The sequence below is a fragment of the Dicentrarchus labrax genome, unplaced genomic scaffold (genome assembly GCF_905237075.1).
Source record: "Dicentrarchus labrax unplaced genomic scaffold, dlabrax2021, whole genome shotgun sequence".
NCBI classification, from domain to species: domain Eukaryota; kingdom Metazoa; phylum Chordata; class Actinopteri; family Moronidae; genus Dicentrarchus; species Dicentrarchus labrax.
Window position 1 is genome coordinate 442818 of NW_026136714.1, and position 23064 is coordinate 465881.

The window sequence follows — 23064 nt, forward strand, 5'->3', positions numbered from 1 at the left end:
ACACGTTAAAGTGACACTAAACACCCAGTTGAAGAAGAAGCGGGAGTTCCCGGGCTGTAAACCGCTCACACCCCTGCGGTAACTATGACAATGGCCACCGTTCTCAGCCAATCACGATCGAGCTTTCCCGCCTCCTATACGCGTTCTCCGCCATCTTGAAAATTACACCCGCAGTTAGTCAAGAAGTCGCTCCCCCCGCGAGCCAAGAAGCACAGCAACTCTTCATCATCATCATCATCATCGCCGCCGCCGCCGCCGCCGTCGTTGTCCCGGTAATGAACGGCTCACGGAACAAACCGGCACCGACTGTCAGCGCAGCTCTCACGGACGCGGACGCCGGCGCGGAGACGACGAACCACCGGGAGCGAAAGAGCGGCGGAGGAATGCTGAAGAAGCTGAAGTCGAGGCGCAGTCAGACGGATCGGTGGCCTGTGGTGACCGAGGATGAGCTCCGGGCTCTGGGGACGGACATCACCCCGGACCACGTCCTCGGGCTCCGGGCCGTCACTGAGGGTCAGTTATATGGAAGTTAAATGAGGATAAATACCGAGTAAATGTCCCGTTTTTAGATTAATACGTCCATTAAATATAAAGGAAATACTGATAAATGTGTTAAATTACTGTTTTTAGTTTCTTTAACATTAATTAAACAGGGGAGGATGAACCAGGGGCGTAGCAAGGAGTTAGAGCCCCCTATATACATACTATATTATCAGCCCCCCCCCATCCTTACAGCTGCTTTAAAGCTCCAGTGTGAAACATTGAGGAGGATTTATTGTCAGAAATATAATATAATATTCATATATATGTTTTTATTAGTGTATAATCACCTGAATATGAGAGTAATTGTGTTTTTGTGACCTTAGAAGGAGCTGTTTATATTTAGAGGAAGCGGGAGTCCACTATGTCTCTACAGTAGCCCAGAAGGGACAAACCCAAACACCGGCTCCAGGTTGTGTTTTTCTGCAGCCACTGTAGTTCTCATTCAAATACAGGCGCGAGCAGTATTCAGTTAGTTGCAATCTGCACTGCTAGACGCCACTAAATCCTCCACACGTCCTTTAAAACCTGTTTTTAAAAAGTCTAAATCAATAATATTCTGAATTAATTTTTTTTTTTAAAGTTTTTAATCGAAGAAGCTAACGACAGCCACCTTGTTTTCCTCTGCACATGCTCAGTACGGATCGAGCAGCTCTGTAGTGTGACCAGGAAGAGCGTTAACGCGGCGGCGGCGGTCACGTGACGCACACTGACTCCATAAACAGTGTTTCCCATTAGGTTACATTGTGAAAGCAGCGTCTGTAAACTGTGGATTCTTTGTTGTTTAGTGTCACAATCGCAACTAATCTGAATTTGATCCGTTCAGTCCGATAACATTTGGACACATCGTCCAGATTAAATCATTTTGGCTCCTTTGAAGTTAACGGAGGGATAAAGCAGACGTCTCCAGTGCGGTCTGTATTCATCTGAGTGGTTTCTTTACAGCAGGAAGTGGCCACCGAGCAGCTTTCATAGGAACGAACCGACTCTTTATACTCTGTATACATCCATGGCTGTCGATGGGTGTTTGCAGTGTTTGTGAGGTTCGTTCTCATTCCCCGGTCGTTGAATACATTAAATAACTGCAGCTTCACCACCACATACCCTTAAATCCTACACACTGCTCCTGGGTCTGAAAAGGAGGTTTTAGGCCACTTAATATTATCAATAATAACAATTAGGAAAGTGCTGATTGGGAAAATTTAAAAGAAATGTTTAAAATAACAATTAGGCAGCTATCCAGAGCCAATAGAGATATTTGTGTTGTTATTTATTCGGCCTTTAGTGCTGAGAAACAGATAAATCTACACAGATAAGCTGCTTTGTTGCAGTTCAGTTTATTTCTCACTGATATCTGTAAATACATCTTATTTACCAATAGACTGATGTCAGTAAACAAGGCGAATATCAGCCGTTACTGATCTTCTGTTGCTATATCGGTGCCTCCCTGATAATAATATAATTTATCTATGTGGCAAGTTTCCTACAGAGGATGTAGCTCAAAGTGAAGAGACAATAAATAAATAAAACGCTGAATAACAAATAAAAGAGTCGTGCTAAGAACAATAGAGTTTGTGAAGGTTAAAAACAGGAAGTAAAATAAAGAGTTAGAAACAACACAATGTGTGAAAGAACAAAGCAAAGGGAAATGTTGGTTAAATGTTTACAGAGCATTTCTTATAAGTGTGTGAATAAGAAGCAGCAGAGGATGTGAGAGTGAACAGAACAGCAGCGTACTGTGGTCCTATGAAGCTGACGTGGCAAACATAATGTAATAATATAATGTAATAATATAAAGCTGCTAAATGAAGCTGTGTTTGTTTCTCTCCACCTCACAAATATTTGCTGCTTCCTGCTCTTGAACGAGGTCGATAACACATTCTCTGTGGATTCATTAGATTCTTTCTCTCTTTATGTTCCCTGAATATTACCGTCACCCTCCACCCCACCGCTAACTGCCCCCGCTAACTGCCCCCGCTTAACCCCTCTGAGTCCGACCCCGGGGGTCTGTCATCAGACACCCAGTCTGCCACAGTCGCAGCTAACGCTCAATAATGCCCCCCATTGTTTCTGCTCCTTTCCCGGAGCAGACAACAATGGCGCTACTTCCCTGCTCGCTCACTGCGCTGTGGCGAGAGGCTCCAGGCGTTACTCACCGCCGCGGCAGAAAGCAGACACTGAAACTCTAGTTGCTCATCGAGTTGGATCTCACGTCTCCACGTCAGCCTGCGAGCTCCAGAGTATCTCGTGACTTTTCATCGTTATTGGTGAATCTAACTGTTTGTTAATGAGTTCTTATGGATTCACCTGCTGTATGTTTGTGTCACATTTCAGACTACCTGTGCAAACCCGAGGACAACATCTACAACATCGACTTCACACGTTTTAAAATCAGAGATCTGGAAACGGGAACGGTGCTGTTTGAGATCGCCAAACCTCCCAACAGCGGTGAGTAGACGGGTCGACTTCAGCCACTCCTCCTCCAACAGTTTGTACCTGCACAGGGGCTGCAGGTGGAAATGAGCTAATGAACTAATGCATGCTTCTTATACCCAACAATTAATCAAAATATTATTCAAATCACAGAAGCTGTAAAAGGTAATATGTGTGACAAACAGCTGCCCTGGCCTGATTTTAATAGTTGTTTTCACTGAAAATTAAATTTGTGATGCAGAAATGATAATTCCCACACTAATTGTGAATCAAATCTGTCAAAATAATCACAGTATGATGTTTTTAACACGTTAGCCGAGTAGAAAGTAGATCTCAGAGGACCTCAGGAAGACTGTAGTAACCACACTTTAGTCTGGGGAAACCTAAAAACATTAATTCACAAACCTTTGAGCAGCACTGTGTGTAAATAAATACCCACAGACGCTGTGGCACCAGGACTCAGTTGGTTAAAGTGATTAAGCATCCTAAGTAGAATGTAGAGATTGTATTCAGGCTTCAAAGAATCAACCGTTGGATCAATATATTAAAGTAATCTTTACTCTGGCCTCTTCTTTGAGTTTGTAATCAACTCAATACCTCCTCAATGAAATGCACTGAAACAATATGTGACACAAAATGTCTCATATGTAGAATCATGTTGACGATAACTGAAAACACAATGTGTATATCTATAAATATAAGAACGTAGATGCACTATTCCGCCTTTCAGTCTCTTTTCTAACTGTCAGTGCTACAGCTCACTATAATCTGTCCTGTGGATGTTTCCTGTGTCAGGTGCTGTGGACGGTGAAGAGGACGGAGCAGACGTGGACACCAGTGCGGGGCGCTTTGTGCGCTATCAGTTCACTCCAGCCTTCCTAAAGCTGTGTACCGTCGGAGCGACGTAAGTAAATGGAGCGACGAGCTGCAGACGAGAGACGAATAATCAGACGTTACTGTTCATCCTTTTAAGAGTCGACCTGTTTGTGTGAATGTCTCCTCTGTCTCTGAACCGCAGTGTGGAGTTCACAGTGGGCGACCGGCCCATCAACAGCTTCCGTATGATAGAGAGGCATTACTTCCAGGGACGCCTGCTCAAGAACTTTGACTTTGACTTTGGATTTTGCATCCCCAACAGCCGCAACACATGTGAACACATTTACGAGTTCCCACAGCTTCCAGAGGAGCTCAGTAAGTTCTGCTCGGTTTTAATCCGCCGCCGCTGCTAACGAGCTATTTCCACCTATTAATCCCCATCTTCCTTCTTCCCTTCCAGTTCGCCAGATGGTGGCGCACCCTTACGAGACCAGATCAGACAGTTTCTACTTTGTGGACAACAAACTCATCATGCACAACAAGGCGGACTACGCCTACAACGGCGGTCTGTAACAGCTGAAGGGAAGAATGTGTGCAATACTTCCCAGAGGATTCATTTCCTGGATTACAACCATCCAGAAGCTTCTTCCTGGGGAGGCGGACAGAAGTTATTCCTACCAGCGTTCTTCAGAATCAGCGGAGCACGTCCGGGATCCATCCATCAGTACCTCACCGAGCTCCGGTTCTGGGCCTCCGACGAACGCTCTGTTAAACTGACGAGGATCACGTTACCGCTCCGACACGTTTGCCTTAAGTTTCTTGCCGTCTCTGCTGGAAAGGGACACGGACCTCGCACAGACTGTGTTAGTTATGACTTTACTTTAAGTATGTAGACGATATCGGTTGATGTTTGTTTTGAACTTCCTTCTGCAGTCGACTCTTTTGTGTTTCCGTTGTGGAACAGCGAGCGTCAACCAGATTGTTTTACAGTATTGTTAGTTAGAGACGATCATGTAGCGCTAGTTTGAGTTTCATTCTTCCTTTTAATATCAGTCAGTTAGTGAATCATCGTGACTCTTTGTGTCAGACGTTTAAAAGGTCCAGTGTGTATCTAGAGGTTGCAACTCCCTCGCTTCACCCGTCCAAGCCTGAAGGAGAAACAGCGTTCAATGTCCTACAGTTCAACACTTTTTATGTTTAGAGTTAGTTTAAAATAGAAACTTATTGGGCACCTGACCAATCCCAGTCCCTGACAGACAGTGGGATCAATAATAGATAAAAACAGCTCGTTCTAAGGTTACAGTTCCCGTATTCAGGTGATTACACACTAATGAAAACATCCCTATGAATATTATATTCCATGTCTGACAACAGATCCTCCTCAGTGTTACACACCGGACCTTGAAGTCAACCTTAGATTATAATCTTCAGACATTTAAAGCAACATTATGTAAGATTTGGGATTTGTTTGGGATTTGTTTGGGATTTGTTTGGGATTTGTTTGGGATTTGTTTGGGATTTGGTGCCTCCAGTTGTCCCACGGTGGTAAATATGGACAGATTATCTTTGCTAACACAGCCGAACGTCAAGCAGGTGCAGCAACATAAGAGCATAGCATGCAGCTAATATTACTAACAGCTGTCTGTCTGCAGCTTTTTATTTCACCAAGTTCTCACCAACGACTAAAAGCCAATCCCACATTCCTCTGAGGTGTCTGCCGTCAGCCGGGTCCACAGAAGCTGCTGAGCCCGGTTACGTTGCTCCTCCCGGTGGTTACCGGTGAGAACCATTCACCCTGTTACAACTCAACGTGACTTTAAATCTGTTATTTGAAGGTAGTAAAGTTACGTAATGTTGCTTTAATTCAGCACAAGCTGTCAAACATCCTCTACACTCTGGGAAACGTAGCAGCAGAGTTACTGGACCTTCTGCTCTCTTCATCCACTCTTAATCACGGTTGTTTATTCCTTCGAGGTCTTCCTGGTTTATCTGGCCCGACTGCGGCTCTGCACTCAGGTTCTACCAATCAAAGTACCACAGTAGCACAAAACAGGGCGACACTGAGCGGGGTCAGCGAGGGTTTATTTTATTAATGGAGGCTGTTTTCAGGACTTCAGTCCAACTATAATACGTTTAATTTAGATACAGAGGCAATTAAATGTTGCTTTTAAGATACATAACTATCAGAAATCTGCATTTTCACACGTCTGTTTGCTCAATTAATCGATTAGCTGTTCATAAAATGTCAGAGCAATGTTGATCGCTGTTTCCCAAAGCCCGAGGTCCACAACTCAAAGATATTCACTTTACTGTCACTTTATTTAAGTTACATTAACTCATCTGGTTTCACAGTGTAATAAAACAGCTGGCACATCATTTATAATCAATAACAACCCTCCAATAAAACATTTTATATATAATTATATCTGCTGAAAGTCTCAGTGTCCGCTGTGATTGGTCGGATCAATTCCTTTTGATTTTCACATTATAGAGAAATTAATAGAAATCAGAAATCGACCTGAAGGAACTTTTAACTTTTTATGTAATTTACATTAAAATCATGTAAAACGACAGAAACAGTCTTTACTGCACATTAACCTGGATTCAACGTGCCTTAAACCCGACGTTCATTCAGTCTGTTCATCCACCTGTGAGACAAACACCTGTTCACTGTCTCACTGTGTAGCCCGTTAACGACCCGTTAACGACCCGTTAACAACCCGTTAACGACCTCAGGCAGCCGCAGTGTTCGCTCTGTGATCCAACCTCGTAATGAACATTGTTACAGTATCAGAGGTTTGTTCAGTTATAATCTGGTGGTATAAATGCCTTCATAAGTGGGAACGCTTTGCACAAAAGAAACCAAGAACATATTGTGTAACCTGTTGATTGGACTCTTTTCATATTGGCTGATTTTACAAAATGTTCATGTTGATTTATTGTAAATAAAAATGTCTCAATGAAAAACCTGCTGCTCATTATTTCAGTGGATTATTATTTTCTGTGCTGTCTCTGTATGTTAACTGGATGGTAAACATTAGGCAGTAATCTGAGTATTTAACCTCTCCAACACCTTATTATGTTATATATTGTTTTATGAACGTATATTTACACGTTATCACGCACACAGTGTCGGAGAGCAAACTGAATGTCTTTGATAAGACATGAATATGGCGTCATTAGTAACACTGCGAGGGTCCGTGCAAATATGTCAAACACGGTACCAGATGAGCCTTATTTTAACGACTTTCTATAAATGTGTGGACCCGAGCTTTCAGAAACTTAATATATGACTTAATAATGATAATTTTAATAGTTAAAAATGCAAATTTTCATACATTTCCAGGACAGAATTCTAAACATTGGATAAAACCAGGTTCATATGTAATATTATTATTATGTGTTTCACAGAAAAAACACTAGGAAAAAAAACAACCCACATTTAGGACATTTATTCTCCCTTTTTACGATCAGACTACATTACCCAGAATCCTCGGCTGCAAACAGACAACACGAGCGGCACGTGTCTTACGATGGCGGCGGGCAGCGCAGAGATGGTCGGTGTGAGGGAGTCCAGCAGCAGCAGTGATGAAGAGGCTCTGAGGAGATGTCAGGAGGCGGTTTGGGAAAATAAACGCGACACAAAGAAAGGTGAAAGTCTTTATCTAACGGCGGGAAACAGACAGGACGTGAAGGTTACTGCGCAGACGCATAAACTCCAGCGGGAATGCGACAGGAACGTACGACCGAAGTCCGCTTAGAAAATGTCAGATTTAAGTTATTTCTACATGTCTGAGTTCATTGTTGGACTTTAGAGCTCATTAAGTTGCTGTAGTATCTTTCAGCCTGCAGGTTTTAACTTTCGGCACCAATAACAACATTAATTTAATTATCGATTAGCTGTTTGATCCCAAGTTGATCATAGCTTCAAGTTGACGTCCTCAAATGTCTCAGAAGGATTTGGAGTTTATTGTGATTAAAGAAACAGAAATTATTCACATTGGAGGAGCTGAAATCAGAGAAGAATGACTCTAAACAATTAATCGATTATTAAACTAGTTGCTGATTAATTAAAAAGTTGACAACCAGGGGCGTGACCGGGGGGGGGTTACAACATATCTGAATATAAATGGTTCTGTGGTTGTTTACAGACACTTTATATTAATATAATGCAGGTTTATATTTTATAATTCAGTATTTAATTAAATGTGTTTCAGATGGTGACACCAGTGTGCAGCAGTCAAAGCGGTGAGTCAATAAAACCACCGACTGTAAACTATTATTATTAGATTATTATTATTATTAGGAAGGAAAAATAAATAGTTTCTTATTAGTTTATTTTTATTTTTTTTTGTGTTTGACACATTAACACATTTTCTGTTTATTAATATTTTATTTCTTAGTTTTAATATGTGGTATAGTTTTAGTTAATTTTAGTCTCTTCTTACATTTTTATTTGTATTTTATTTAACTAAAATGTTTTTTTACACCTTGTTTTAATTGTTTGTTTAGTTTTAGTGAACTATAATTATAACAGTAATATAATATACAACATTAGTTCCAGCTACATAATAAATGTGCCGCTGTGCTTCAATAAAACTGTGTAAATTGGTATAATTATAATATATTATAATAATTATAATATTTGAATAAGAGAAATAAGTTTGTCTTTCTGTGACAGAGTCGTCGTCGCTGACCACGAACACGATGGAAACGAGCTCCAGGTCACCGCCGGGTTTCGAACACACGTCGCTAAAAAGTTAGGAAATCTTCTGGACAGGTGAGACAGATTTTATTTTATATAAAAGATAAACTTTAAACTTATTATAGAATATATAAAAATAAACGTACAAAGTGACCTTTAACTATAATATCTGTTCCAGTTTCATCACAGAGACGGAAACTTCCTCCTGCGTGGAATCAACCAAACGTGACGATGACGACGATGAAGGTCAAGTTCTATATGTAACTGATTCAATCAATAATCTATAATCATTAAACACGTCTGGATTTTAAAACAAGCTCGGCTCAGTCCGTTAGAAATCAAAATAATTTGTTCTTTTTCAGGCTTTCGTCTGTTTTCTACGTCCGTCCCCGGACAGACCGCCGCCGAGGATCTTCCCGCTCCTCCGCGGCGTCGGCCTGTTCCCAGCTCAAGGTTCTTCTTCTTTTGTGCTTTTAATTGCAGATCGGCGTGTTTATTGTTCAGCTAACATTAAAAATCTCTTCTGTTAGCGACAGCGACAGCGAGATGGAAACGAGGCTGAAGGAGGCGGCGGTGTCCATCAAAGATCTCTTACCCTCGCTGTCGTCCACGCTCCCGACCCCGGCGGCGGGACTTCCCCGCTCGGAGATAACGAAGAAAAAGAAGAAGAAGAAGAAGAAACCGGCGGAGGAAGAGGAGAGCGGCGTTGCGAAGAAGAAGGAAAAGAGGAAACCGGATGAAGAAGACTCCGTCGGTTCTCCTCCGAAAGCTCAAAACGACGGCGAGCGCTCGAGCTCCGAGCAGCAACACCTACGAGTCAAAGTGAAGAAGAAAAAAAGGCGGGAAGGAAACTCGGAGGAAGAAACTTTGAACTGAACTTTCATTATTTTTCCGTCTGACACAAACTTTAAATGGTTGGATGCTGATTTATTTTAGGAAACTGTTCACACCTGATATTAACATCTGATCTGTTCAGTCCGTTAGAGCCGATCCGGTTGTTCCGTGTTTAACCACGTTGGGAAATAACTACGTAATCAATATCTTAATGTGTAACATTCCCCGAATTTATAAGAAGGCCCAAATAATTAACAGTCTGTCGTAAATAACGTTTCACAAAGTTTATAAAGTCTCTCTTCACTCAGTAACTCTTAAATGGTGCTATTTTTCAATGGAGTCTGGTGGTATTGAAGTTAGTAGTTCACCCAAACAAAGAAAACTCACACCCGTTCCTGAAGTAGTCTTTAGTTTGTCGTCAGTAAGAGTGAAAAAGCATCCAAACGCAGTGACATAAAATAAATGCAGGTAACACGCAAGTTTCAACTTAATGTACAATTTCTGAATATTACAAAACATTTTTTTTTAATAAAAATACACGTTGGTGTTGATTTTCAGCTGATTGTCGTATCAAAAGTGAATCTTCTCTTAATCGCTGTTCGTGTCCCAGAGAGTCTTTATCGCCCCTGAACCCAACGGAGGGCAGCTGTCCAATAAAAGCCCCTCCAGCTGACGGCGAGGAGCTCCTTCACTGCGCCGTAGACACCATCTGTGTAGGAATGTAGGAGCCGAGGTCTGTGGGCGAGGGCGAGAGGAGGTGAGACGGGTGGCTGTCTGTCGTCTGAGAGGCAGGATACAGCTCCAGACTCCCCGAAGACGCTGTTCACAGGAAACAGAGAATCCGTTATCGATATCGTAACATCGACCGCCTTCATCCTGAACAAACTGGGCCACCGTGTCCACCTGAACGCCAACAGGTACGGTAATGACTGTGAGCAGTTACCTGGCACAGGTGTGTGCGGCTGCAGGTGCAGAGAGTCGTCTTGTAAAGGTGAGTCCGTCTGCTCCTCCGGATCAGTCGTTAGAATCTAGCTCAGAACATAAAACAGTTTTTATATTAATTGACACTTTACCGGCTGACCCACCTGACCCACAGGAACCCACCTGACCCACAGGAACCCACCTGACCCACCTGACCCGCATGTACCCACCTGACCCACCTGACCCACCTGACCTACAGGTACACACCTGACCCACAGGAACCCACCTGACCCACCTGACCTACAGGTACACACCTGACCCACAGGAACCCCCTGACCCACAGGTACCCACCTGACCCACCTGACCCACAGGTACCCACCTGACCCACCTGACCTACAGGTACACACCTGACCCACAGGAACCCACCTGACCTACAGGAACCCACCTGACCCACAGGAACCCACCTGACCCACAGGAACCCACCTGACCCACAGGAACCCATCTGATCCACAGGTACCCACCTGACCCACAGGAACCCACCTGACCCACAGGTACCCACCTGACCCACAGGTACCCACCTGACCCACAGGTACCCACCTGACACACCTGACCCACAGGTACCCACCTGACCCACAGGTACCCACCTGACCCACAGGAACCCACCTGACCCACAGGACCTACAGGAACCCACCTGACCCACCTGACCTACAGGAACCCACAGGAACCCACCTGACCCACAGGAACCCATCTGACCTACAGTTACCTACCTGACCCACAGGAACCCCCTGACCCACAGGTACCCACCTGACCCACCTGACCTACAGGTACCCACCTGACCCACTTGACCTACAGGTACCCACCTGACCCACAGGTACCCACCTGACCCACAGGAACCCACCTGACCCACAGTTACCCACCTGACCCGGACCCACCTGACCCACAGGAACCCACCTGACCCACAGTTACCCACCTGACCCACAGGAACCCACCTGACCCACAGGAACCCACCTGACCCACCTGACCCACAGGAACCCACCTGACCCACAGGAACCCACCTGACCCACAGGTACCCACCTGACCCACAGGAACCCACCACCACCTGACCCACAGGAACCCACCTGACCCACAGGACCCACCTGACCCACAGGTACCCACCTGACCCACAGGAACCCATCTGACCCACAGGAACCCACGTGACCCACCTGACCTACAGGAACCCACCTGACCTACAGGAACCCACAGGAACCCACCTGACCCACAGGAACCCATCTGACCTACAGTTACCTACCTGACCCACAGGAACCCCCTGACCCACAGGAACCCACCTGACCCACAGGAACCCACAGGAACCCACCTGACCCACAGGAACCCACCTGACCCACAGGAACCCACCTGACCCACAGGAACCCATCTGACCTACAGTTACCTACCTGACCCACAGGAACCCCCTGACCCACAGGAACCCCCTGACCCACAGGAACCCACTTGACCCACAGGAACCCACCTGACCCACCTGACCCACAGGAACCCACCTGACCTACAGGAACCCACCTGACCCACAGGAACCCACCTGACCCACAGGTACCTACCTGTCTGACGGTGGCGAGGCTCGTCAGCGTCCCGAGTCCACTGCTGTCAGCGATGACCATGGCCTGAGAGAGCAGGCTGGACGAGTGGTACTGGGGCGAGTCCAACTTGTTGTACACTGAAACGAGGGAACAGGTGAGTGAGTCTCCGCTCGCCATCGACCTTTTAAATCGTGACGCCGTCGCCGCGCTCTTACTATGACAGGGCAGCGGCGCCATGGTGGCCATGAAGGGACTGGCGCCCATGTGCCCCTGGAGCTGCTGGGATATCTGCTGCTGGGAGGAGGCGTGAAGCTGCTGCTGGAAGGAGATCGGCTGGAGGGTCGTGAACCCGCCGCCGACCGACTGCGGCTGCGTGGACGCCAAACCTGCCAATCAAACACAGCCGATCAATAGGGTCAGATTTTAAACTGATCGATATCAGCATGAAACTTCACCAGTTGCTTATTTATATCAAGACAATTATTTTTTGTATTACAAGTATTATGAGATTTAATGTTTAAATATGCAAATTATGTGTTTTCTAATTATAAACGTGTTATTTTTTATACATTTGCAGGATAGAAATCTGAATTTTTGCCATGTTTTTAGTAATAAAATGTGACATAAATCAGGCTGTGAATAATATATGAACAAATCCTTTTGTAAAAACATTCAGAATATATAGAGGAATAAAACTGGAAGGTTTGGTTTATGTACGAACTGCTGAACGAGATTTATTTATCAGAATATGAGAAAAAACTCATTCTGAGAAAACAGCCTTTATGTAAAATTCACTACAGGTGAATGGGGTCAAAATTTAAACTAACAGATATCAAATTAAATTATGTTTAAATATGCAAATCAGCTACTGAAGTGGAGATTTATCTCAGAATATGAGAAAAAACTGCTTTTAAATATGTGTTTTGTAAAATCCCAATTTTAGGCCATAAAATGTCTTAAATATGATTTGACAGGTATTTTTTGATTGATTGGATTAATGAACCTAAAGTTAAGTCAAACACACTTTCTTTGCCAGTATGGATGTTAAATGGTCTTAAAAGTGAAATTTAACCTGTTTTAACAAATAAATATCAACATTTTTAAGACAATTATTATTTCTATGTAAAGTTTTCTGAAATCTTATGTTTAAATATGCAGATAAAGATTATATAATGTTAACTTTATTATAAATCTACAGATAAAGTAGTGAAATAAAGTTTTCTTTTCTCTCAAACAAACAGAGGACGGCGAGGACGGTGGCGAGCCGGCGTTACCGATGAGCAGCGAGGACTCCCCCAGGCTCATGACGCCGGGCAGCGAGGCCATGATGAGGCTCTGCGAGGACGTGGGCGCGGCGGTCAGGCTGTGCAGCGAGGTCAGAGTGCTCACGGGGGGCAGCGGGCCGCCACTGGACACCTGAGACCAGAAGGTAAAAACACGGTCACCATGGCAACAGATGGACATAATGAACTCTGGGAGCGGGACGTCACCGCCACCGCCGCCGCCACTCACCTGCTTGGCGTTGTGAGTCTCAAGGAGTGTGTGGCTGGGCTCCAGTTGGACGGGACTGCCCACGAGGCGTCCCACCCGCTCGCCGCCGCCACCTCTGGCCGAGCTCACAGTGTCACACAGGAGCTGCTGGCTGTACTTCACACCTGCAGGAACAACAACAACGCCGGATTAAAACCAAACCAACAAACCATCCGGCGCAGTCTCTCGTCCAGGACGCCGGCGTGTTACCGTGCTCGGGACTCGGCGGGAGGTTGGCGTGAGAGGAGGTGGCGGACTGGTTGCTGTAAGGTGTGTCCAGAGCCAGTTTGTGACGGAACGCCTCCTCTTTACGGCGGTTGGCGAACCAGTTGTACACCCGGACCTCGGTGACCAGGTTGGAGCCCAGACCGGCGAGCTGGGAGGGAGACACGCCCCTCTGGAGGCACTCCGCCCTGGGGGAGGAAGAGTTCCCATTAGGTCCCTTTAACTGGTTCCCAGTGCTGGACGCTGGTTCCACCCTCCCACTACTAACACTTCATGGTTATTGAGATATTCAGTCAATGTTCTGAGATAATAAGTCAGTATTTTAAGATATTAACTCATTATTTGGTATATTAAGTCATTATTTGGTATATTAAGTCATTATTTGGTATATTAAGTCATTATTTTGGTATATTAACTCATTATTTGGTATATTAAGTCATTATTTGGTATATTAAGTCATTATTTTGGTATATTAACTCATTATTTGGTATATTAAGTCATTATTTTGGTATATTAACTCATTATTTTGGTATATTAACTCATTATTTTGGTATAGTAAGTCATTATTTTGGTATATTAACTCATTATTTTGGTATAGTAAGTCATTATTTGGTATATTAACTCATTATTTGGTATATTAAGTCATTATTTTGGTATATTAACTCATTATTTTGGTATAGTAAGTCATTATTTTGGCGGTATTGATCTTCCGTACCTCTGTCTCAGTGATCTCGGTGTCTCACCTGTTGCACTCCTCCACTAATCCCTCTCTCTCCTCCTTGCTGGGGTTCTTCTGCCGTTCGTAGGCGTGAAAGAGGATCTGCAGGGACGCCGGACCCCATTTGAACCGGTTCCTGCGGCCCTTCCTGACGTCCTCTCCCGGCTCCTCCGCAGACGCCAGGCCGTGTTTGGCGTTGGTGAACTCTGAAAGGTAATATACGTTATATATCTGTTATCTACCTGAGCCTCACACTCTCAGGTGAGTTCTGATCGGAGGACCGGGTACGTCGGGTACTCACGCTGGCTGATCTCGCACTGCTTCTTGACGTACCAGGTGTACAGCGCCGCTCTCTTCTGGTTCTTCATGGGCGTTCCCTTGTTCAGGTGCTGGGACAGGTGGGACTGGTTGAGCCCGGTGGACTCTACCACCTCTCTCTGAGGGAGGTTGTGCTGCTGCATGTAGCTCTTCACCATCTTCGCAACGTGCCAGGGATCCCCCCTACCGGACAGAGACGTCACATCTGTACCTGCCCGACTTACTGGTATTATTCTACATTTCTAATGTTTTATCTGATATTTCTAACAGTTTAAAGGACCAGTGTGTCTCTAACAGATCTTTTAGGTTTTAATCTGGTAGTTTTCAGATCAGTCAGATCCAGATAGAACCAGGATCAGGATCACAGAGTCTCACAGTCTTTGGACCTCCATCTGTTGGTCAAAGTAACGCAACAGTTCTTAACACACAGGGGAAGTTGTAAATCAGTTTGTATTTTGTTTATATTCATTATTTATATTCATTTATCTGCATTATTGTTTAGTTTTAGTTCTTTATTAGTTTTAGTTTTTGTTGTGTCACAAATTTGACCAAATTGACTAAAACTAAAGACATTTCCTGTTTATTTTATTTTATTTTAATAAGTAAACAGCGAGGTTTCAGTTCTTGTTTCTTCACTTTACAGTTTTTAAATATGATCTGGATCAAAGTTTTATTATATTTCAGAACCTGATCCTATAAAATTCGGCTTTGTTAATCCAGATCACATGTTGTTTTCCAGTATTTCCAAACTCTAATTATACTTTTGATGCTAAAAATGTGGATTAAAGGAAAACATAGAGACCAACGTTGTTATAGTTCACTAAAACTGAATTTACAGAACAAACTAATATCAAATAAAAATATCCAGGAAACGAGGAGGTGTTAGTGAATATATATTGTTTATAATAAAAAACAAAAATTAACTCTGAAACTAAACAATTTTAAACAATAATGTGCATATCAAGAATTTATAATATAATAATATAATATAATAAACTGATTATTACTGTTGTTATAAAATGTTGTTACTTTATTATTACAGATGGAGGTCTACGACTCTGTGATCCTGATCCTGATCCTGGTTCTGATTCTGGCTCTGATTCCATCTGGATCTGAATAATCTGAAAAACCTACAAGATCAGTTTCATCTGGGTGAGCTTACACATAGTTTAATTTTTTAGTTTAGTTTTACTTTATAAATCCACGTTGGATCATCCTGATTTGGGAAATTTAGAGTTTGTAAATACCCAAAAAACAACATTTAATCTGGATTCAGGACCTAATCCCATATTTTACCCCTTTCTTTAAGTACCAGATGTTGTTCTGTGGAGACTTTCAGATCCAGACTGATTACAAACTAATGAAAACAAACCTGAATATTAGATTTCTCACACTGGACCTTTAAACTCTGTCTATTATAGATCTCCACAGGCTCAGTTTGTCACATAAAGCTCAGAGGGAAGTGGAGAGCGGCTTGTTGACAGAGCGAGATAAGGGAGAGCACTCGGGGCCAAAGTCCGGCCCTCAGATCACTGGAGGGGAAAAACATGTAAAAGGTTTATGAAGCCTAATTTAACACTTTCTAACTGTCGGTGCAGAAGCAGAAACACACAGAAATCCTTCAGTTAATTCACCAAAATGTGTTTTCAAACAGACATTTAAATTAAAAACACACATAAAATGTCTGTAAAGTTTATTCCAAACGTCAGAAAACAGGTTTTAAAGATTGTTTGTTCGTAGGTAAACACAGCCTCTCACATGGCCCGGCTCCATTAATCTCCACCTGTGCACGCCGCCGCTTATTTATTAAGAAAAAAGGGCCCGAGAACAACGATGAGGGTGGGTAATTAGTAACTAGCAAAAGGAGGAACCCTCTTTAAAGAGAGAGGGAGGAATCGGTGAGTACTCACTGCAGGAGCTGGTCCACTTCAGCCCTCAGCTTGGCCGACTCCTCCGGGGAAAGCTTCTCCAGCTCTCGGTAGATCGGCGGCGGGAAGTCCATCTCCCCTTCCTCTGAGCTCTCGCCGCCGTCGCCCTTCTCGCCGCCGGCACTCGGCCCTCTCTCCCGCTCCAGCTCCCCGACGGCTTGCACCAGGACGTCCCGGGACAGGCCGGACCCCAACAGGGCCCAGATCAGCTGCTCCTGAAGGGCAGTCAGTCGGCTCGGCCTCCCCTCGGCCGCCGCGGGCCTCTCCTCCGTCCTCTCCTCCATTCGCTGTGACTCGCCTCAGACTAAACACCTTGTGCACGCTCAGACGGCGAGCAGCTTACGGCCTCATTATACTCGCAGTCCCCCAACTTCAGCTCCGGAGAGCGGATACTTTCATTTTCCCGTTCAATCTCCCCCCGACGTGTCCCGAGCTGCCTGGTGTTTCGCTCTCCACCTGCTGTTTTGCTTTCAAAGGTCAATTTTCTTTTTTTTTTACCTTCCTCCTCTTCACCCCCTCCTCCTCCTTACGAGCACCCTGTGAACTTTGTCCCCGCTCCCTCGGTCCCCAACAGCGACCAAAGTGCGGTTTAAAAGCAGTGAATAAAAGCGAAGGGGGGGGGACGTTACAGACACAGGTTTTATGTTTCCAGGTGTAAATATATTTCTGCTTCCACAGAGACTCACACTGAAGCTCCTCTCACACTTTTGTTTGAGTTGTTGGTGTATTTCAAACTTTAATGCTGAAGCACACAGTTAAAAATGTTAAAATAAAAGCGCAGAGCAACATATAAAGAAGATTCACTGAGCAGGAACATGATTGATGTGTCCTACGCGCCACGAGAGGCCGCCGTGGTGTTGTTCCTGCCTCTGAAGGCTCCGGTTTTTATCCCTGAAGCAAACACAGAGATCAGCACTGTGACAGCTTTTTAAAGTCAGTGTCTCCCATCATTTCAACTTTTTATCTAATAATTTTGTCTTTTTTCTAATAATTTTCACTTTTATCTCATAACTTTAACTAAACGTGAACATTTTTTCATTATCAAAGCTATGTTTTCATTTTATTTAATTTTTTTCTGGCAGAAATGGGCTTCCATACAAATCAGTAATAATACAAACAAACAGTATTCACCAGTTGTTGTTATTATTATCAGTAGTTTCACACTGTTCGATAAGTTTGGTTCAGGGATAAAAACTGGAGCGTTCAGAACTTTAATGATCAGGATCCAGGAAGTTCTGTAACAGCTGGTTTGATTAACAACATGTTGTCTGATGTTTATTCTGTCAAACTTTCACCTGAAAGTCAGTGAGATTTTATTTATGTAGCCCAAAAATCACAGTTTACCTCAGCAGCTTTTCAATCTGTACAACATTCAACATCCACGTGGGGGCGCCAGAGCTTCACAGGGGGCCACACGAGGCCTTCAGTCTCTGATCAACAACCTCGTCCTACGTTAGAAAACAACCAGAGAGCTGAACAATGAGAGGAAAACAGTGAATCTGTCAGAAAAGAAGAATATTAAGTCTGTATGATTGTTGAAAGTTATAAAAATACAGAATACAGACAGAGAACTTTATAAAGATATCAGGAAAACTCATCTCTGATCAATATTATAAGATATAATAACAATATATAAAACTCTGGTTTTACACAAACTTCCTGCTCTTATTGTTATTATTAAATATAATATGAAATAAACACAAAATATAGTCAGTTTACTCACTGATAGAAAGACTGCTGTAGTGAAGTAAAAGTATAAAGTATCATAAAATGTAAATAAAAACAAGTCACTGTAAATACAAATGTCTCAAACTGGAGAACTCGTTAATGACTATATATTCTAACACTTTGTATTAACTTAACAACTTTGTAACCTCTAGTTTTAATAAGTGCTACACAAGGTTATTATAAAGTATATTATAGTTCACTTTAGTTAATAAAAACTAACTGAAACAATATTGTGTTACTAAAACTAAAGTGAAATTAAAATGTACAGATTAACAATTTATGACATAAAAATGTACAAGAACTAATTTTCTTTGTATTTTTATATCAAATCCAATTATTGTGTCTTCCTCTTACCCTCCATTTTATTATTAAAAAACATTTTTAAACAATGAAAACTAAACCGAAACGAGGAAACCCTGAAAAATAAACTAATTAAAACCATAATAACTCTGATGCTACGTGAATAAAGTTATGTACTCTCACAGAAACATATGTGTACTTTCTAAATGTCACAAAGTGTCAATATAATGTCCATTATTGTTGTTTATTGTTGTTTTTAAAGCCTCTCTGACTTTATTCTTTCATTAAAGGGAAACTCTGAGCGTGTTTGAGCCTCCACATGTGGCTTTAAACTGTTTACACTTTGTCTTTATTTATCAGAATTGAAGATGTCTTTGTGCTCCGCCCCCGTTGTTGTCCGGAGTGATAAGTTGGAAGCGTCTCGGAGACGAAGGAGGCCAAACCGAATGGGAGAAAACCCCTTTAGAGAGTTAATGTCGCCCTTTATCTTTTCCTCCCTCTTTCAGTGTAAAACGCTCACTTTCTCTGCCTGGATCACCTTATACCGCTCTCAGGTTCGGGCCTATCAGCACCTTTTTTGTGTGGAGCTCTTGTTACCCCACCCCACCCTTGGGAAGATGGCATTATACTGTATTTGGAAGGGTAACAGAGCTCCCTCTATCTCCCTGAGACATGCCGCTGACCTGTAATTAAGTCCCATTGTACTATTCAAGAGAAAACTCACCACCAAAACGGACAGAGGGCAGTGTGTGTGGATTTCCAGCGGCTCAGATACCGCTGTGACTAATGCTCCGGCACACAGGCCGGGTTTATCAAAATGGACCACATGCAGCACACATTAGAGCTCGCATTCTCCCTCTCCAGAGGACTCAAAGCTATGTTGATTGGTAATGAGATACAATCCACACTGTCCATCTCTCATTAGTGAGCCATTGCTGGCTGCCTCTGTCTGTGTTCTCTCCTCCTCCTCCTCCTCCTCTTCCTCCTCCTCCACATCCCCGCCATTCAACCCCATTGATCATGCATGCAGAAATTTAACACACCCCTTAATTCCTGTCCAAATAGCCGCTGTCCCACTTCCAGAGCTTCATCTGCTCGGAGGTTGGAGGAGGGCAGTGCAGCGAGGACGGATATGAATCTGAATCAAACGTCCTGCGTTACTCTTCTTTAACCTCCTCTTCCTCATCAACGCTAACCGACGCTAGCTCCGGGTTTGGTTAACGTCTACAGCGTGGCTTTCGAGGGAGCTCACTCTCACGGTGGTTGCCAAAGTTTACACATAATCCACGATGTTACTGACGGTGTAGAGACATAGAGATTCAGAGTAAAACCAGCAGATTTCAGACCCTCCAGGAAGCTGCGATCACAACAATTCATGTAAAACCTCAATCTCTATGTCCGATCACCGCGACTTTTCTGCAAATTCAACCAATAATCGTAGTTTTCCAGCACGAACCGTCGACTCATACATCAGCAAACTCACCTGGTTGTTTCTAGAGTTAAAGATTCAAACCACCAAAATATTTTCCCTCCAAACAGTCGGTTTTATTCTCACTGGAACAAGTTGCTTTTGATTTTTAATGAATTATACAAAAGTTATCTCAGATTTTTTGCAGTGTTCACGTTCTCCCACAATTTCATCGCTAAAAAAAAAGGCTAAAAACGTCACAATTTTCAGAAAGGCTGCCATTAAATCAAAATTCTGGAGGCAGAGTATATTATTATTATTATATTGTCAATATTTTAGAGGCCTAAACCAGTTTAATTTCAGTTTAAATGCTCAGAACAGTTCAGAACCAGGTGTGTAGTAGTGATACCGGAGCGGAGCCGGTTCCCTTTTGGTGGAAAAGCCCTAAAGATGGGCCCCCGAAACCCTGTTTATAAGCAGTTCTAGACCAGCAGAGTGTCGGTTCTCTGACTAACGAACTGCAAACAACTGGTTGGAAATGATGGAACCGGCTCTGAAACCCTCGGTGGAACAGATATTCGTGTGTCTCCAGACTTTAAGCCCCAAAAACTTTTGCACCGAACTCCGAGGCGTTCCACTCTGCACCCGCCGTAAGTCAAAGCCGTCATTGTCTGCGAGCGGCTCAGGCCATTGATTGGCCTTCACATTGGTTACCAGGTCACATGTTGAGTCAGTGTTGAGAAGATTAGCCGGAGCTGGCTTTGGTACTAATTAAATACTTAAACCCCAGCAGTGAATGAGCACACAGCACACAAACCTCCTGTTCCACGGCGCCGGTGGACGCTGCTTTAAAACACCGACACACAGCGACTGTAGTTGATAGTCGGAGAGTCTGAGGGTGTTTAAAGGAGAAACAGTGGCCAAAACTTATAATTATAACAATAATAATAATGTTTGTTCATGCTCTGAGCTCTGCTTTTAGTTTTTTCTGCTTCTATAACGTGTTTCTTGTCTGACCAGTCGAACGAAAACGACTAAAATACACGTTTAAGTGTCAGCACCAGATAATGCCTCATTTGCATATTTAAACATGAAATCTCTGAAAACTTGTAATACAAAAAATAACTGTCTTAATGTAAATAAACAACTGGGGAAGTTTCATGCTAATATCTGTTAGTTTAAAATTCGACCCCATTCACCTGTTGTGAGTTTTACAATAAAGGCCGTTTTCTCTAAATGAGTTTTGTCTCATATTCTGAGAAATAAATCTCCACTTCAGAAGCTCTTACAGACACCAAACCTTCCAGTTTTATTCCTCTACATGTTCTGAAGGTCTTTACAGAAGGATGCGTTCATATATTATTCACAGCCGGATTTATGTCACATTTTATTCCTAAAAACATGAGAAAAATAGATGTTTTAATTCCTGACAAACTAATGTTGATTAATTAATGTAACTGTGCAGTCAGAGCTGATGTTTGGACATTTGAGGAGCTCATTAGCTGCAGGTTTGTTCCTGTAACTATAAATTCTGCCTGTTGACACTTTATCGGAGGCGGAAATTGCGTAAAGTCGGCAAGAATGTGACAGGAAGTTGGGAGATTCTGCCTTCACAATAAATGTTTGTCACTTAGAAAAAGCGAGGACCTGGTTTACCTGATCAGGTGCATTTTGGTGTTCTGTATTTTTGCGTACGCTCACATTGTTTAACAGAATGTCTTTAAAACAGATTTCTGTCTTCAGTTCTGCTATCACTGTTATTTTATCTATAGATTGATCTGTTTTCTTTTCTATTGATTGTGTCTAAAGTTGTAACTGGTTTGTTTGATTGTTGTATTTTATATTATTGTGTCTCGTACTGTTTCTGTTGTTGTGTTTGTTTTTAATGAAATATTCTCCTCTGTTGGCCTTATTCTAATTTAATCTGCCTTCCATGGTTTTTATTTATTCTTTATAACATTAGTGAGAAAGATGCTGTAGTAGTTATTATTTTGTTATTATAAATATTATGTTAAGTAATAGTCGTAGCAGTATTATTATTATCATTACAGTATTAGCAGTACTAGAAGTATTATTGTTGTTGTTATTTTTATTGTTATTATTATTACAGGAGTTGTAGCAGTAATATAATTATTACTATTGTTCTATTATCTTATTATTATTATTATTATTATTATTACAAAGTACTATGTAACATTGTTAAGAAAGATGCAGTCATAAATGCATATAATTTTTATAATTTTAATATATTACTATTGTTATTATTATTACTATCCCTGATTATAGATATAATATAATATAGTTAATAAAACTCATATGGTCACTTTTGTCTCTAAAAAAAAAAAACTCCACCATGTGTTTTATTTTGAAAGTCTGCAGCGGAAGCGGCGTGGTGGTCTGCCGCGCATTGATGTCTGTCTCTGTGGGATGAGAGGAGGAGGAGGAGGAGGAGGAGGAGGAGGAGTCTCTCCCAGCCTTGCATCTGGCCCGCTCCCCTCTCTGTCACCCCGGGCCAAACCCGCCCAGATCCTCTCACTCACTCTGCGCCTGTTCTCCCGCACGGCACGGCACGGCTCGGCTCGGACGGTCACAGTCACTCACGCACACAGCGAGGACGCGGAATGGAGACGGAAGGGAGCCAGAGCAGCCTGTCCGCCACGGACTCCCCGCACGACCCCTGGTAACGCAACAACTTTTATTTACAGTTAAAAGTCTCCAGTTTGCCTCCGGACCTCTGCTCCGTTAAATCCGCTGTTTTGTGAATGGAGTCTGGTGCGCAGCCGCTTCACACACCTCCAGCCTCCAAATCAGAGCTGCTCTCTTTCCCTCCAGGGTTGCACTTTTAAAACCTCAATAACAAGTTTTTATATTCATATATAAAAAAATCCGTCTTTTGTGAATTTATACATTTGTTATATTTTATCTCTTGTTTTTATTTTTTTCTCCTCACAGCAAAATGTTCATAGGTGGACTCAGCTGGCAGACAACTCAAGGTAAATCTGTCTCCAGCAGCAGCTCATAAAATCACAGTGTGTGTTTAAAAATCCTGGCACAGATCAGATGGGAACTTGTGTGAAAAGACGTATTTCTTA

At 42.9% G+C, this 23064-nt stretch overlaps 4 protein-coding genes across 55 annotated transcripts in view; 3 read left to right on the forward strand and 1 right to left on the reverse strand.

Moving 5' to 3' along the window:
• The first annotated feature begins 77 nt into the window (after positions 1 to 77).
• Positions 78 to 6756, forward strand: unc119.1 (unc-119 homolog 1). The gene is made up of 5 exons (XM_051422906.1): positions 78 to 513; positions 2875 to 2988; positions 3769 to 3877; positions 3992 to 4164; positions 4250 to 6756. The coding sequence occupies exons 1-5, from the start codon at positions 276 to 278 to the stop codon at positions 4360 to 4362; spliced, it is 747 nt and encodes a 248-aa protein (XP_051278866.1). The 5' UTR covers positions 78 to 275; the 3' UTR covers positions 4363 to 6756.
• Positions 6757 to 7306: 550 nt separating this feature from the next.
• cunh12orf43 (chromosome unknown C12orf43 homolog) lies at positions 7307 to 9885 on the forward strand. Its single transcript, XM_051422145.1, has 6 exons — positions 7307 to 7440; positions 8007 to 8037; positions 8471 to 8569; positions 8673 to 8740; positions 8857 to 8947; positions 9025 to 9885. The coding sequence occupies exons 1-6, from the start codon at positions 7323 to 7325 to the stop codon at positions 9368 to 9370; spliced, it is 753 nt and encodes a 250-aa protein (XP_051278105.1). The 5' UTR covers positions 7307 to 7322; the 3' UTR covers positions 9371 to 9885.
• Positions 9721 to 17205, reverse strand: hnf1a (HNF1 homeobox a). Of its 50 annotated transcripts, XR_007887435.1 has the most exons (17): positions 16519 to 17202; positions 14592 to 14791; positions 14316 to 14496; positions 13558 to 13760; positions 13092 to 13472; positions 12033 to 12203; positions 11801 to 11954; positions 11735 to 11762; positions 11575 to 11679; positions 11471 to 11537; positions 11220 to 11257; positions 11017 to 11062; positions 10809 to 10827; positions 10695 to 10751; positions 10591 to 10656; positions 10272 to 10460; positions 9998 to 10147 (listed from the first exon to the last, which is right to left on the reverse strand). XR_007887435.1 is itself a non-coding variant. In XM_051422141.1 (10 exons), exons 1-10 carry the CDS (start codon positions 16818 to 16820, stop codon positions 10017 to 10019), a joined length of 1674 nt encoding a protein of 557 aa, XP_051278101.1. In that variant the 5' UTR covers positions 16821 to 17191; the 3' UTR covers positions 9721 to 10016. The 50 variants fall into 50 exon arrangements, 1 of the variants encoding a protein (XP_051278101.1); XR_007887448.1 differs by lacking the exons at positions 10695 to 10751; positions 10809 to 10827 and adding an exon at positions 10771 to 10808 and having other exon boundaries at positions 10591 to 10675; positions 11220 to 11266; positions 11386 to 11475; positions 11590 to 11679; XR_007887426.1 differs by lacking the exons at positions 10809 to 10827; positions 11220 to 11257 and adding exons at positions 10790 to 10808; positions 11286 to 11304 and having other exon boundaries at positions 10591 to 10751; positions 11386 to 11475; positions 11590 to 11679.
• Positions 14690 to 23064, forward strand: part of msi1b (musashi RNA binding protein 1b) — a 28552-nt gene continuing 20177 nt past the window's right edge. Inside the window, exons 1-4 of one of the 3 annotated variants that reach the window (XM_051422142.1) lie at positions 14690 to 14834; positions 15651 to 15760; positions 22345 to 22652; positions 22925 to 22965. In XM_051422142.1, coding sequence (XP_051278102.1) covers positions 22594 to 22652; positions 22925 to 22965 — 100 coding nt within the window. In that variant the 5' untranslated portion in view covers positions 14690 to 14834; positions 15651 to 15760; positions 22345 to 22593. Of the gene's footprint in view, positions 14835 to 15650; positions 15761 to 22344; positions 22653 to 22924; positions 22966 to 23064 lie in introns of those variants that run through there. The other 2 variants (XM_051422143.1, XM_051422144.1) reach the window with 2 other exon arrangements.